Here is a 15,235-nt window from a genome sequence, read left to right as displayed (position 1 = left end):
ACAGACAGACAGACACAGACAGACAGACAGACACACACACACAGACACCCCACGGCGGGTGTCCACAGCAGAGCCTGGGTGCGAGGCTGAGGCCTCGGGCCACGTGTTTTCTGGATTAGTTTTCCCGTTGTGTGGCGTGGTTCCCTTGAACGCTGGTGTCGCTGTCAGTGGTTGTATTGCATTGTTTGAGTGGCCTGCACCAGACACGCTCCATAGAGGCTCCTCGAGGGGAGAAGGGAGCAGGTTCGCAGACTTTCCTGATTAACCCTGTGGCCGTAGACTCATTGGGAAACCTCGCGGCACATTGAAAGCTGCCGTTCTTTACTTGCCTTCCCTCCGACAGTCCGTGATGCAGCTGTCGGTGGCTGAAGAGGCTGCTCGCTGTGTCCAGATGTCATCCAGTTAGGCAGCAAGTGTTTATGGGGCTCCAGGCAGCATACCCAGCTCTGGGAGTGACGGGCACACAAACACAAGCGCACACTCAGCGCCTGCCCTCAGGGAGCTTACATCCTGATGGGGACGGCAGTGCGTGAAAGGAAGCTGACGGGGTCGGGGTGCGGGGCGCGTGATGGGGACGTCTTGTGTGCCGCCCGGTGAGAGGGAGGAAGGGGAGGGCTGGGCTCGGGGAAGAGCCATTCTGTTACAGGGGGCCCAGTGGGGAACAGTCCTTCCCAGGTGCAGATTCCACGTGGATGGGGTCTTCCTGGATGAACAGGTTTTTGGGGCATGATGGAGACGCCTGGAATGCAGCCCCCTGCTCTTCTCCTCCGACCTGGGTCCAGTCGTTGTTAGGATGTCTGCCCAGGGTCGGCGCCAAGGGCCTAACCCTGTGAGTGTGCTCCCGTCCGGTCAAGAACGTCCTCCTTTTCCCTGTGGATTGTGTCTCCTGGGATCTGCTTGAGGAGCCCCTGGGGTTTTCTGGGGCGTGATACAAGTAGGAGCTCCTGGGCATCCCCGTCTCCAGGAGATCTCCCCCCACTTTGCTCTTTGATCAGTTTGCGCCTTACCTGGTCTTGATAATGATCCTCTCGTGTGTTCTGGCTGCATCTCTGCGGAGAGCTGTAGGAGCTCAATAGATGCGTGAAAGGCGCCTCCGCTTTGTTCTCACCAAGTGGAATGCTGATTTGTCATCCACAAACGGCGGACTCTCCAGGGTCACTTATGGGACTGGAAGAAGTGGTGTGAAGAGGCAGTGACATCCAAGCCCCCCTGCTTTTCCATTTTCATCAGTGGCACTCTCTGGTTTTGCATGGACCGGTCTCAGAAGGCTTTGATACCTTGAGCATTCTCCCACTGACGCTGCCTGGCTGTCGAGCAAAACATCAGCGTCGCGGAAGGTTCCCAGTCGCGGGTGACCCAGAGGGCACCGGAAAGTCTCATGGATGTAAGGTGGCGGCACGTTTTTGCCAGTGTCCTGTGTATAGGAAGTGGTTTAAAGGTCATCATTAAACAAAACTGGTTTTAAGCGAGGTGAACTGGTCTCGTAGCCCGGCTCGGGCTGAGAAGCCACCGAGCGGCCCAGGGATTGCCTGGGAGCCACAAAATGTCTGGAGTCCCAAGGGAAGGCCTTCTGTGGCGGACTCCCCACGCTGAGGAGATAGGTGGAAATAGTTTACTGTTGATCATCAAGCTACTCAGATTTTATTTGTTGTGTTAACAAATGTCCGTGTTGGTAATTTTGCACATAAATAATATTTTTTGAAGCATCTGGGTGGAAAACTTACATATTTGAATTTTTGTTTCTTAGCATGCAGTCCATCCAGAATCTTGGCCTGGCCATAATGTCTATTGTTGCTGGGGAAGTATTGGATCTTTGGGGGTATTTCTTTTTAGAAATATTCTTCATTGCCTGTGTTTCTGGTAAGTACTTGATAACAAATATTTTTGGAGTCTTTTTTGGTCCCCTGATAGGTAAAGGCAGGTTTCGTTTGTCCCTGAGGCCAAACCATAGGAAATTATCCAGTAGATGTATTGAGATTTGTACGCTCCAGCACCAGCAGGATGTGGTGGAAAATGTACCTTTGGAGAGGGGTGGTTTGGAGACCTGGGATCTCGGAGTGGAGGTGCCATTGACTTCACTCTGTGATCTAGGGCATGGCCCCTTTAGCTTATAAAAATGGCAGACTTCGTTCTCAGACCCTGCAATCCTAGGCCTGAACTTCCAGTCAGTGTGGTCGCAGAACAAGTGATTCTTAGCATGGGTTGGCAGTGGTTCTTAGTAAAATACCAAGAAGGACTCAGTGATGGGACTCAGGAAAGGGGCAGGGGATGCTGGAGGGGGTCTTGGCGCTTTGCCATCTCTAGGGCTCACTTCAGCTCTTTGGGAAGAGGAGCCACGTTCTCTGTCCTTTGAAGCTGTATCCCCAGGGATCGTCAGTGGGCCGCAGACTCGCTTTGTGATTCTCGCTATGACGGGGCTGCAATGTTTCCTCAAAGATTTTTCCCCTCTTGTTTTTCTCCTAGTATCACTTTTAGCAGTGGTTTTGCTGTACTTGGTGGATTATACTCGAGGTAATGTAATTAAGCTGCTCTCTTAATTCTGGGTGAAATTGGGATGTGGGGAAGGATTGAGAGCTGATTTAGTATTCCATATCCCAGTGGCAGAAGTACATTGAATTCAGTCTTGGTTTATAAATCTGTTCAATGTTTTCATATTTTGTGCCACTAATTGTTTTGTGAATTTTGAGTGGCATTCTGAAGGTGATAATTGAAACACAAGGCATTTCTGTCACAAGAGGCTTTTAAACCCTGGGTGCTGCTGTTTCAGATAATTTGAAATGATGTCACTGTGGGTAAGGATTCTTTTTATCCCCCATAGTTTCTTCTGTCTTAGTTTCTGTATGTGCATTGCTAGAAGTTATATACTAGTTTTTTGGATATTATATGGTGTGTACTGCCTGCCCTAAAATGTCACTGCTTCTGTTCATTGCCAGATAAATCCCCTGGGATATATAATCTCCTTATCAGAAGTTACCGCACTGGGGGGTTGGGGAAATGTTAGGACATACGTACGTGTAAAAAGTTCTTTTCTTCTTTTCGATCATCTTTCTGCTTTGAGTGGTGTATTAAAGAAGGGCACATTTCCACACCACCTTTAACAAGAGGTGCTCATTTGTTTCATGTTCTTCCTTGTATCAGAGGAACCATTTCAATCCCTAAAGGTTGTTTATGGGGGCTCACCATTTGTGTGTAGCATATATTAATGGACTTGGTTTTATATGTTCCAATTCAGTCCTACAAAAAAATACAGACACATATGTACACACTCCAGCCATAGACCAACTTTATTCCTACACACACACACACACACACACACACACACACACACACAAATAATCTTTTGTAGGATTGAATACATAAATATACATACGTAGACACACTTGTGTGTTTGTCTGATATCATGGAGAGAACACTGAATTTGGGGTTGGCCCTGGCTTCCAGGCCTGTCCTGCCACTCTCTGGCTGTGTTTCCTTAGCTGTAATGAGGATACAGCCCTTCCCAGCTCACAGGGGGGCCTCCTGCGGGAGTGGTGGGAGCTGTGCTCCCACCCTGCCAGAGGGCTGGTCTGTGCCTTACCGAGCCTGCTCATTTGTTGGTGTGAGCACTGACCTGACTGAGTGTCCTCTCCTTTTCTTCTCTTGTAGGAGGTAGCCTTAATTGTTCTCCCAGGCAAAGGGTGGAGCTGTCAAAGAAGACTCACACCAAGTAAGTGTTTGAAGGCCAGAATTTGTGAATGCGACCTTAACTTGTCAACCTGTTAACAATGGGCCCAGGCATTCACGCTAACTCAGTGAAGACCCTCTTTCCCCGTTGTCATGGATAGAGGAGTCTTGAAATGCTTCAACATACAGCAGCTTAGTAACATGGAGCACCTGACTGTACATTGGAGGGAAGTGGGGTGAGTCTGAGCCCCAGTGGCAGATATTTAGGAAGCTGTCTTGGACCTCGGTGCTGATAAGAAGGTACAGAAGCTCTTTTCCTGCTGCTGTGTGTTGGCATGTAAGTGGCGATTGGCACAGAGAGCCCTCAGGAATGAGGTTGCAGTTGGGGATCCTGCCCCAGCTATGGCGGCGTCTTTGGATCGTAGGGCCCCGGCTAACAAAGCTTCCAATGGGCTTAGTAAACGGAGTCACTCACGGATTGGACTTCTCTGCTCTGGTGTGCGTTTTCTGTAAAAATAACCCTCGTTGTCAAGTGTAAACGTGCTGTTTAAGTAAGGCCCAGTGTTTAGAGCAAGACTTAAGAAAGGCTAGCTACAGAGGGCCAGGCAATCCCCTTTCTCTCTGTTCTTGAGCTGTTCTCTGGCTCTGTCGCCTGCTGGATGAGGAGAAGGAGCTGAGGCCAAGAATCACACTCGGGTTACTCAGAATTAGTTAGAATTGTGGCATGTGGTGCTTCAGGGCAACCTTTTCAGGGTGTGTGTGTGCACGCACGCACGTGACAGCAAGGGGACAAGACTGACTTTGGCAGGGAACTGTTAATTGGGAAACTCATTTACTTGAAGCCCCACTTTGGCCCATTGTCAGCCTTGGAGATGCCCATGGCGTAAATCGCGCAGACGCTTTGTTGCTGTTTAACTTGGCTGTTACTTTTCTAGCTTCACTTTCTATCTCGTGGAAAGCTCCTAGTCCCTTTTAAAAAGTATTTGAAACTCCATTTGACCATGGCATCCAAAGATGGGGATTTGCATCCTGGCTGCCGGTCAGGTCACCCCACTCTGTGGCCTTGGCTTTCCGTTGGGGTCCTGATCTATTCCATGAGTGCATGCTTCCTGAGGTCCTGCGATCTTACTCTGATTTGGGTGCTCAGTGAAGCCGTACCTGTATCGGTAATCATTCCTTTCCCCTCGAGATAGAATGGATTTCATTCTTTGTAGTGAGTGTTGCTGTCTTACGTGCCCAGTACCATTTCTTCCTGACGGGGAGGAGAAGGCTATAGTCCTAGAATGCCAGCTTTATCTTTCTCTTCTGGTGACTCTCTTAATGCTTCAGGGGTAGAAAGAAGACATTTTGTTTTATTCTAGTCATTGCTAAATGTTGTGCACATTTTATATGACGTTCTTTAGTTGATTTAGTTCTTTAAGATATCTTAACATAAAATTTAGGGCTCTTTTGGTTAGCCTGACTACTTGAAGCCATTAGAAAAGTTCTGTTTCTGACTGAAAAGTCTATTGAATCTGAAGGGTCCAGGTCCACTAGGAATTCGTTTTCTTTTCAAAATTGGCCCCAAACAGATTCCTTGGTTTAAGGTCTGTGTTTCAGTTAACATCATATTTATTACTCAGCTGACTTTGGAGGTTTAAAGAAATTGCCTCTGGTAGCTTGTAAGACATTTCATTTTAACTCTTGAACGTCTGGAGCCCTGTTCCATGGGCTCAGGGGGCCGGCCCATTTGTGGAAGGCCTTCCTGAGTTAGCAAGGCTGGGCCTCATACTGGCCTGGGTGAAGCCCCCTGGCAGCTGGACACCCTGCCAGATCTTAGATCATTTCCAGGCAGCTTTGATTGGTGCACCTCTGCTCTTCCTAACGTGCTGTGATAATGGGTTCAGACTGACTGCTCTGGAGAGATCCGACCCAGGAAAGCCAGCTAGATTGAGAGCACTGCCGAGACTCCTTGGCACCAAGCGAAAGGAATGAGGCAGGGAGGGGCGGCGAGACTGCCGTCGCTTCAGAAAGCCTCTGTTCCCTCTCACTGGGGCGGCGGTATTACTGTACAGCGTCACTGACGGTTGTGGTAATCTGAGCAGCGAGTGCAGCCTGGGCCCAGAGGGAGTCGTGGCGGAGCCCTGACCCTGTCTGGATGTGCATCAGGGGTTTGGCCCTTGCGGAGCAAGGCAGAGAATTCCAGGACTGGACAGCACTGGGGGAGGCTCCGCGTGCTTGTTGGGACCCTTCTTGTGGGTCCTGAGGAGTCTCAGTCCCGCTTTCTTGCTCATGACTCATTGTAATGTGTGTTTGCAGATGAGTTTGAAGAGCAGTCATCGCCAGAGAGGCAGCTGCAATCCTGTGCTTGGGAGAGCCGGACACCGGGGAAGCAGTGATGGCCTGGAAGGGGGGAATGGACTCCTACCGTGTTTAACAGCTTCTTTCCAAAGTTCTTTGCTCCAAGTGTATTTCTGTAACATTGGACATTATCTTAGATCATGTCTTTTGTATGGTTTGCTGCAAAGGGGTTACCCTTAACTGCTTGCTATTAATTTATTTACTGTCTAAGTCCATCAAAATGCGCTGGAAAGCCTTGCTCCACTTTGCTGGGGGCAGTAGATTAAAGGGGATGAGACGGCCTCTGCTGAGGGGCTTTTTACTAGGTCATCTCATTTTTGTGTTTTCCGAATCTGGAAATTTGAGTAGGTTATCTTTTTTTAAACCAAAAACAAGCAAGCCAACAGCCCCCAACCAACCAAAAGAACCCTGGAGTTTTATATCAAATAAAATGGAGTGTAACCGGAAATGTATATTTGCTTCTGTTTTTGTAATGGGGAATATGCAGGTAATAAAAGCTCTTTTTATTTAGGGAAAATTCATTAATAATCGTGGCTAGACCTCCTTATCTAGGTAAAACTCTTTAAATTTCTTAACGTCTCTTTATCTTGGAGTAGTCCTGTTGGCAAAATATTTTTTACATTTCTTGTAATGACTGAAACATGTCCTAATGAAGATGACAATTGTATACCTTTACACAAATAGATAAAAAGTTACAAAAGGAAAAACCTATTTTTAGTTTTATTGTAATAGCTGTATAAGTAAGCATTTATTTTTATCTTTATGCTGTGACTAAATAGCATTTCTGTTCTTAATTAGAAATTAATAGGCGATCCAGAACAAAGAAAATGTGGACAGATTACAACCACTGAATTAATTTTGGAAATAAATCTTTCCCTAGACTTGTAACATTTATGTTTTTAGCTACTGGAGAAACAAGGTCTAAAGCCATCCTCTTAAACAAAAAGAAAAGGATGGGGTGAGCCTATCTTTGCGCCATGAGCCCTTGGGTGATAATACCTATTACAGATTCGCCTACAGGGATTGGTCATCCCGCTGTCTAAGCTGCTTTGGGTGGTCAGGACTCCTCTACGAGCCTGGGGCCTGCTGGTGGTAACTCTTATATTCAACTGTGGCAAGCGTCAGTCACATTCTACTATAGGTAGATGTGAAAGTTGTTTAAAATATTTATTTCAAATGGTTAGCACGAGAGGCATCTAGGTGTCGCAGTGGATAGAGCTCCAACCTTGGAGTCAGGAGGACCTGAGTTCAAATCTGACCCCAGACACATAACACTCACTAGCTGTGTGACCCTGGGCCCATTGCCTCAAAAAAAAAAAGAAATGTTTAACACGGTCGTAGTATGGCTTCACTGCACCTGTAACTTGGCTTACATTTTTCTGATCTGCCCGTTTAATCATACTTTATAATAACATCCTGTTACAATTTAAATGATCGTTCCCAGCCTCAGAATTTGAGTTGGAAGTATCTTAGTTGGCTGTCCAGCCCAACCAAACACAAAAGCAGTCTCTGCTCTAACATACCTCACGGGTGGCCAGACTTCAAGAACAGGGGTCCTGTTCTACTCTGGGACAGTCCTAACTGTTAGATCATTTTTCTGACCGTCAAAGGCTGAATTTGCCTCTTTACTCATGGTCCTATCCTCTGGAACCACGCAAGACAGGCCCAGTTCCGTCCTCTGCAGGATGGCCCTTTACCTTCTCCTGAAGATAGTCTGCGTGTTATTTAATCCTGGCTAAACCGATACCCTCCCATCTCATGGACTCAGGGCCCTTCCTCATCCTAGCTGCCCCGCTCCGGGCACTGTCCACGTTGTCCAAGCCCTTCTGACACTGTGCTGCTCAGTGCTGGAGATGAAGTCTGCAGAGAGCAGAGGACAGCGGGCCAGGCCCCTTCCCAGTCCCGGGAGCTCTGCCCCTCCAAATGCACTCAAGGTCATAGACCTTTGTCAGGCTCTGGCACCACGCTTGGCCCACAGCTTGTGGTCGTCTGAATCCACCAGGTCTTCAGGATACTCGTTGCCTCATTGTGCCTCCTCAGTCTTATGCTTGTGAAGAATGGAACTGTAAACCCCCCTTCCCCCCCAGCCTGTAGTTTCATCTGTGCAGAAAAGTTTGTCTGAGTGAGCTAGGATTTTTTTTCACCTATATTTAAAAAAAAAATTTAATATTATTTCATTTTATTTTGTTATTTTTTTTTTTGCAATTTACACGTAAAAACAATTTTTAACGTTTGGGTTTTTTTAAAGTCTTGAGTTCTGAATTCTATCACTTCCTCCCTACCCCCTGCCTGAGACGGTAAGCAATCTGATACAGGTCTACATGTGTAATCATGTAAAACATTTCCATATTTGTCATTTTGTACAAGAAAACTCAGAGAAAGAAAGAAAGAAAGTGTGCTTTGGTCTGTATTCAGACAACATCAGTTCTTTCTCTGGAGGTGGATAGCATTTTTCATCATGAGTCCTTTAGGATTGTCTTGGATCATCGTATTTCTGGGAATAGCTAAATCCTGTACAGTTTCTCTTTGTACAGTGTTGTGGTTACTGTGTACCATGTCCTTGTGGTTTTGCTCACGTCACTTTGCATCAGTTCATGTAAGTCTCTCCAGTTTTTCTGAAACCATCCTGCTCATCGTTTCTTCTATTACAATAGTATCCTATCACAATCATTTACCACAACTTGGTCAGCCATTCCCCAATGGTTGGGCACCCCTTTACTTTTCCATTTCTTTGCCACCATGAAAAGAGCTGCTATAATTCTTGTACATTTAGGTCCTTTTCTTTTTCTTTGATCTCTTTGGAGTAAAGACCTAGCAGTGGTATTTCTGGATCAAAAGGTATGCACAGTTCTACTCTACCCTTTGGGTATAGTACCAAATTGTTCTCCTGAAGGACCGGATCAGTTCACAACTCTGCCAACAGTGCATTAGTGTTCCAGTTTTCCCACATCCCCTCCAACAGCCAACATTTCCCTTCTTTGTCATATTAATAAGCCAGGATTTTTTTTTTTAAAAGCCAAATTTTACCAATATCCATCAGTACTTGCCCTGCAACTTAGTTCTTTAGAACAACATTTTTTCATTCAAAGAAAGAATTGTAAGGAACTCCGACATCTAAGATGTATTCTTCAAACCAGTGAGCATTTTAAGAGCCGTAAACCTGTATTTGCTGTTCTTCAAATCATACCATACCCCCCTCCCTCTTTTCTCTTCTCTCTCCCTCTTCTTCCTCCCTTCTCATTTCCTTCTCCTTCCTCCCTCTCCCTCACCCTCTTTTTGCCTTCCCCCTCCCTCCTTTCCCTCCCTTCTCTTCATCTTTCTCCTCTCCCTTTCCCTCCCTCCCTCTCCTTCTCTCCTTTTTCTCTTTCCTCCTCTCCCTCCCTTCCCTTCCTCCCTCCCTCCCCCTTCTCCTACCCTCCCCCCCCATCCTCAACTTTCCTCCCTCCATTAAGGCGATTTGACTCATCTGTAATTTGCAGTTTAAGGGGACGCTTGCGGGACACCATCATGAATATCAGGACGCAGTGTTCAAAATTATTTCCTGCAATAACTTGGGTCGTTAATTTGAATTTAGGTTGACTATTGAATTCTTAGGTTTTGACTGGGAAGTTAAAACCTTTCATGTCAGCTGTTCCCTCCATACCTCCTACTGCTGTCCCCAGCTCTGGGGAAGAGCTGGCCACCTTTTAGTCTGAAAGGCATTTGGGGCAGGGCTTGGTGGGATTCAACCGAACCAGTTGTGTGGTATTTCACTGGGACATCTTAGAAATGCAGGAAATAAATGGGCCGTGTTCCTCATTGTTTTTGGACAGGATCCTTTTTCTTTTGTCTGGTATTATCTCTGATCTCCCAGAATGTTTCCATTGCTTCTCCATTAAGACATTTCCTGAAGCCAAGTCATGAGAGCAGAGCCCATAACGAGGGTAGGGCAGTCAGGGGTTTGGCCCAGGGCACTGACTGCAGGGATGTGCTGTTACCTGTGGCATTCTCTGGTCCCTCCAGCTCTTATGTGGTAAGTCCCCTCCCAGACCTAACCCTGGGCCACCTGCCTGTCACCTGTGTGGCCCTTTTCCAGGGCTTCCTTTCCCTCCTTGCCTGTTTGCCAGTTTCTCTGGAGGGTCAGGAATCAGTGGCAATGCAAGGGGTGAATAGGGGATAGGCGGCCCTGTTAGCATTGAGTTGCCCCGCTCCCCCCTCCCAAAATGATTGTGCCAAGGGTAGACTGTCCCGCCCTTTTCCTCTTCCCGATTGGATTGCTTTGCGCTGGGTGCAAGAGGTCCATCTCCGCAGTGCACGGGCCTCCCCAGCTGTGGCTGTGACCTTCCTCAGGTCTTCTCGCTGTTCTGGCAGGCCCTGAGCTTCACTTATTTTGCCTCAGTTCCTGGACCAGCCTGGTTCTGTTGCTGCCACCGGACAGGAAGAAGAGCACCGGGTTTAGGCAGCTGTTGAAGCTGACCAGAGGCCGCCACACCTTATAAGCCATTCTGGCCCCCGCCTGCAGGGCACAGTTCTTGGTGGCGTGGAGCCGGAACCAGAAGTACATGAAGCGGGTGACGTGGAAGGGCCCAAAGCAGAGGACGAAGAGGAAGCACACCGCGAGAATAGTGCGGACAGACTTGGCTCGGGCGGCCCTGCCCAGCCCCATCTGGGCCTCCGGGGGTTTCACCAGGCTCTTGATCATCAGCGAGTAGCAGATGAGGATGATCAGGAAAGGCACGAGGAAGCCTGAGAAAGACAGAATCATCCCGTAGACGAAGAAGTGGCCGAAGACGGGGGGGCGGCTCAGGTCGTGACAGACGATCTGACCGTTGTTGGGCCCCGTTTCAGAGAAGACGAGGGTGGGCAGTGCCTGCAGGATGACCAGGGCCCACGTGACGCCTATGCCTGTGAGGGCCAGTCTCCGAGTGCGGTAGGCCAAGGACTGGATGGGGTAGCACACGCCCAGGAAACGGTGCACGCTGATGCACGTTAGCAGCAGGATGCTGCAGTAGAGGTTGGCATAAAACAGGAACCGTACCAGCCGGCAGAAGAAGTCGCCAAAGGGCCACCGGTCCCTCAGCGAGTAGTTGGCAATGAGGAAGGGCAGTGTGGTGATGTGGAGCAGGTCGGCCACCATCAGGTTCGAGAGATAGATGGTGGTGCACGTCCAGCGCTTGGTGCGGCACCAGGAGAGCCAGAGAACGATGCTGTTGAGGGGCAGCCCCAGCACGAAGACGATGCTGTAGGTCACGGGAAGGTAGACCCTCTTGTAGTTCTCAGCGATCTGGCACTCCTCGTCTTCCAAGGAGAGGTTGGCCTCCATGCCTCCAGCGTCCTTCGTGGCAACCCTTTCTGCTCCTGCCCCTGGTAGGAAAGCAAAATGGAAATGTCGGGTTTTCATCGTGTTTGCCACACATCACCTATTCTAGGGGGGTTCTGCAGAGTAGCTCAATGCTGCCAAAGCCTTGGTTAGACCCTTTGTCAAGAGATGACACGATTGACGTAATGCGACATTAGGGTCACGGTCCAGAGGGGATCAGAAGGTGAGTCTGCAGACCTGCAGCACAATGATAAGGAATTCCTACCCCGCCCAGCCCAGCCAATCTGGAAAGCTACTATCTCCTGGGGCTTCATTTATTTATTTATTTTTCTGTAGCTGATTTTACTTTCTTTGAGCTGGTGTGGTGGTACTTATCTGAGTGAACTTTTTCCTTCTGTTTAATAGCACAGATGGGGTTGTTAATTTAAGAAGTGGTGGTCTCTATAGAGAACGCAGAGGACTGACTGGTGGCATGGCTGCCCTTAGACTCATCTAGCTCCTCAAGGCCATTTCTTCACCACCGTCTATTTTATCTCTGATCTGAGAGATGAAATGGTAAACAAAGTCTTTATTAATGTAAATAACTATTTTTATGGGGGGCAGCTAGGTGGTAGCAAGTCACTTAACTCTGCCTCAGTTTCCTCATCTGTAAAGTGAGCTGGAGAAGGAAATGGCAATCCACTCCAGTGTCTTTGCCAAGAAAACCCCAAATGGGGTCACACAGAGTCAGAAGTGATGGGAACACACAACACATTACTTTTATACCAGACCTGAGTTTCTGTCGGTTTAGGGAATCCTGGTGTGGATAGCCTCCTCTACTAAAGCAGACTGGTTCCGCTTCCACTCAGTACGGACTTTGTTGCTGGAGGCACTGCCCGGGGTCACAGCTACTCAGTGGAATTTGAACCCAATTTTTGACTCCAAGTTCGGTGTTCATAGATTTAGAACTAGGAAGGACTTGAGCGATGGTTTAGTCCAATCCCCTCGTCTTACTGAGAAGAAACAGAGGCTCAGAGAGGTGGTAACTAGCCAAAAGTCTCTAGGTTCCAAATGGCAGGAGACAGATTGAACGCAGGACCTCTGACTCCGATCCAACACCCTTCTGTGAAAGGGCAGCTGCAGTTGAGTAACGCAGTCCTCGAGTCCCAGGACGAGGGATCTGCCTCTGTTAACTTGTTTGCCCTTCGCTTCAGGGTAGACTGAGGTTCTCAGGTCAGGGACTAAGTCCCTGACAATTTCTGATGCTTTCAGGCTGACCTGAGGGATCCCCAGCCCCGTGAGTCCTAGGGTGGCTGGAATCTTTTGTGCAGAGGCAGGAGGGAATCACCCCAGGTAAAGCCGGGTGCGGAGGGCTTCTGCGTCCTCAGGAGGCCAAAGGATTAGCCCGAGCTCAGGCTGCGTTGCATGCAGCCTGCGTTGCATGCAGCCTGCCTGTCAAGCCTCCGGCCAGGGTCTGCCCGGGCCTTTTATGAAGGGCTCGTTTGAATGATGGACATTTGCTTGTTCACCAACCATATCACCATCTGGAGCATGAAAGGAAACAAATCTGAGTGGGAAGCCAGGTGCTTTTCCTCGGTGCAGGATAAACAGAGTCAAATGGGGGGAAGCATGGTTTAGAGCACGTCCACCCACCTTTCCCTTTCACTCATGCACGAAGCATGTACCAAGCTTGTGAAACCCTCCTCCTAGCCCTGATCCCAAGGATCCCATTCTGTTTTAGGGGAGGGAAAGGAATAAGTAGTAAGCACCCACTGTGTACTAGGCACTTTACAATTATCCTGTTGGATCCTTTAAGAATGACTAATACTGGTGTTGGTATGTATATCATTGTCTAAAGTGTCATTTGGGAGCTAGGTGCTCCTCTTATCCCCATTTTACAGATAAAGAAACAGGCGGAGAGCCAGTGTTTCCCCTGCACCACAGTGTAGCAGCAGTGCCAGCATGTAAGCAAAGAGCAGATGTAAGCACCTTTCAGAAGGAGAATCAGACACGCAGTCAATTATGGGGTATTTATTGAGCGCCAAGAGTGCTAAGATCTGTGGGGAATAGAGCAGACTTGGTTCCTACCCTTAAGCCAGTCACCATTGGATTGGGGGTGTGTGTGTGAGGATAATAGTTCACATTTCTATGCCATGTGTGAGTTTACCGAGCCCTTTCTTTACAACAACCAACGACGAAGAGAATTCTACCCATTTTGCAGATGAGAAAATGGGTTGGGAGTGGGGATCACACAGCCAATAAGGGAGCAGGAACTTTTCACAGCATAAAAAGGCTAGCTGGCACACAGGAAACAATGGGGGAGCAAAGGTTTTGGGGTGCCATCGGCAAGGGCAGCCCAGATTCCAGCCTATCTAGGACTCAGTAGGTGAGTATAGAGTGGCTAGAGGCAAAGAGGATCCAAGGAGGGCCTGGAACCCAGGCCTTTCTCTGGTGAAGCCAAGACCCTTTTCCCTGTGCTCTGCTGCCCCCAGAGGATGATATAAGACACTGTATGATTAAGTATTAGATTGTATGGGTTGAGGATGGAGGAGTGGAATGGAAGGTAGGTTTGGGAAATCTGCGTTTGAATCAAGGCTCTAACACTAGCTTTGAGACTGGACAAATTGTTTTAGTCTCTCTCTCACATCCTCAGTTTCTTCATCTGTAAAATGGAGATAATAACCACTCCTACTTCTTAGGGTTGCTGTGGGGGTCAGATGGATAATAATTGTAAAGATGATAGTTCCTGACCCATAGTATAGAAAGCGCAACATAAATGTGAGCTATTGTGTTTGTTATTGAAGTGCCCTACAAGTGCTAGCTATTTTCAGGTTGAAAAATTCACAGTAAGAGAATCATAGAAACGTCAGTTTCTTTCATATTTGCCCTGGCTTTAAAATAATGAAGTGAATAGCATAGCTCTAAAGGTCTAGCCCACTTTGCCTGCCCCATGTTGTCTGCAGCCACTAGCCCTCGGTTGCCAAGGTCATTAAGATATTTTCTCTTTCTTGTCCCGTTGAGAGCCGTAACCAGCACTGGGCCAATGGGGCTTTGCTCCAGGTACGGACGTTGGAGATGGTGCACTTCCATACCCCGATCTCCTCTGATTGCCTTTTTCCTTCATACTGCTGCTCCCCTCCCCCAAGCTGAATTTGCCTCATTGTGTTTTTGCCTAGTTAAGCTCTAGTCGGCTCTAGTCAGCCCTAGTCTCTTCTAAGAAAATGGGTTTATCCGTCACAGGGGTTTGGATTATAGTCATTTTCCCCAAGAGAGTAAGGGCTGATATGGGGTGGGTGGGAAGAATGTTGATTTTATTACTTTAACCCCCTGCAAGCCTCTTTCTGGTTGGTTGGGTCCATTTTAGACATCTCTGCCAGCGCGGGCTGCAGGTCCGAGCATGATCTCAGAAGACAGGGCTGCCCCGGTGCATAGCTGTCCAGGGGATCAGTAATCTCAACTCCTCTGTGTCATGCAGGAAGAAAAAGGAAGTGGAGATTCAGCTCTGCTTGAATGGAGGAAAGCAGATTACCAGCTAATTACCAGAGCAGCTGTTTGCTCAGAATAGACGAGCTGATTGGCACAGTAAGGGACTTTCAAAAGGAGGCGAGAATTCTCAATGATCTTGTAGTGGGTACAGTGCCCAGCCAGGAGAGCCGGGTTGAAATGCTGCCCCAGACCCGATAGTTGTGGCACTGTGGACAAATCACCCGCAAAGCTACAGTTTTCTCATCTTTTCAATGGAGCTAACACACTGCTTGTCTCACTGGGTTCTTAAGAAGAAAATAATTTTTAAATATGGTCATTTTTTTAAAGTTTACAAAATAGTTTTGGGATGGTGATTGTGTGAGGTAGATAGTACAGAAGTGTTGTTTTCCCCCATTATATAGATGAGGAAAAAAAAGGCTCAGCAAAGTAGCCACTTGAGCATGGGCATACACCCAGTGGGAGTCAGTA

The 15,235-nt window shown here is 48.0% G+C and overlaps 2 protein-coding genes across 3 annotated transcripts in view; one reads left to right on the top strand and one right to left on the bottom strand.

Annotated features, from left to right (window-relative positions):
• Positions 1–6,455, top strand: part of MFSD1 (major facilitator superfamily domain containing 1) — a 31,171-nt gene extending 24,716 nt beyond the window's left edge. Inside the window, exons 13-16 of one of the 2 annotated variants that reach the window (XM_027875956.1) lie at positions 1,748–1,860; positions 2,464–2,511; positions 3,646–3,706; positions 5,962–6,455. In XM_027875956.1, the coding sequence (XP_027731757.1) occupies positions 1,748–1,860; positions 2,464–2,511; positions 3,646–3,706; positions 5,962–5,965 (226 nt within the window). In that variant the 3' untranslated portion in view covers positions 5,966–6,455. Of the gene's footprint in view, positions 1–1,747; positions 1,861–2,463; positions 2,512–3,645; positions 3,711–5,961 lie in introns of those variants that run through there. The other variant, XM_027875957.1, reaches the window with a different exon arrangement.
• Positions 6,456–10,363: 3,908 nt separating this feature from the next.
• LOC114052986 (P2Y purinoceptor 2-like) lies at positions 10,364–11,383 on the bottom strand. The gene has a single exon (XM_027875786.1). The coding sequence runs from the start codon at positions 11,381–11,383 to the stop codon at positions 10,364–10,366; it is 1,020 nt and encodes a 339-aa protein (XP_027731587.1).
• Positions 11,384–15,235: the final 3,852 nt, after the last annotated feature.

The sequence above is a fragment of the Vombatus ursinus genome, unplaced genomic scaffold, assembly GCF_900497805.2.
Source record: "Vombatus ursinus unplaced genomic scaffold, bare-nosed wombat genome assembly UNPS02014810.1, whole genome shotgun sequence".
NCBI lineage: Eukaryota > Metazoa > Chordata > Mammalia > Diprotodontia > Vombatidae > Vombatus > Vombatus ursinus.
Note: the sequence above shows the minus strand (reverse complement) of the source record. Positions and strands in the feature narration are given on the sequence as shown.

What these genes read in the sequence shown, in the direction of transcription:
- LOC114052986 (XM_027875786.1), bottom strand. Translation starts at nt 11,383, where the DNA reads ATGAAAACCCGACATTTCCATTTTGCTTTCCTACCAGGGGCAGGAGCA.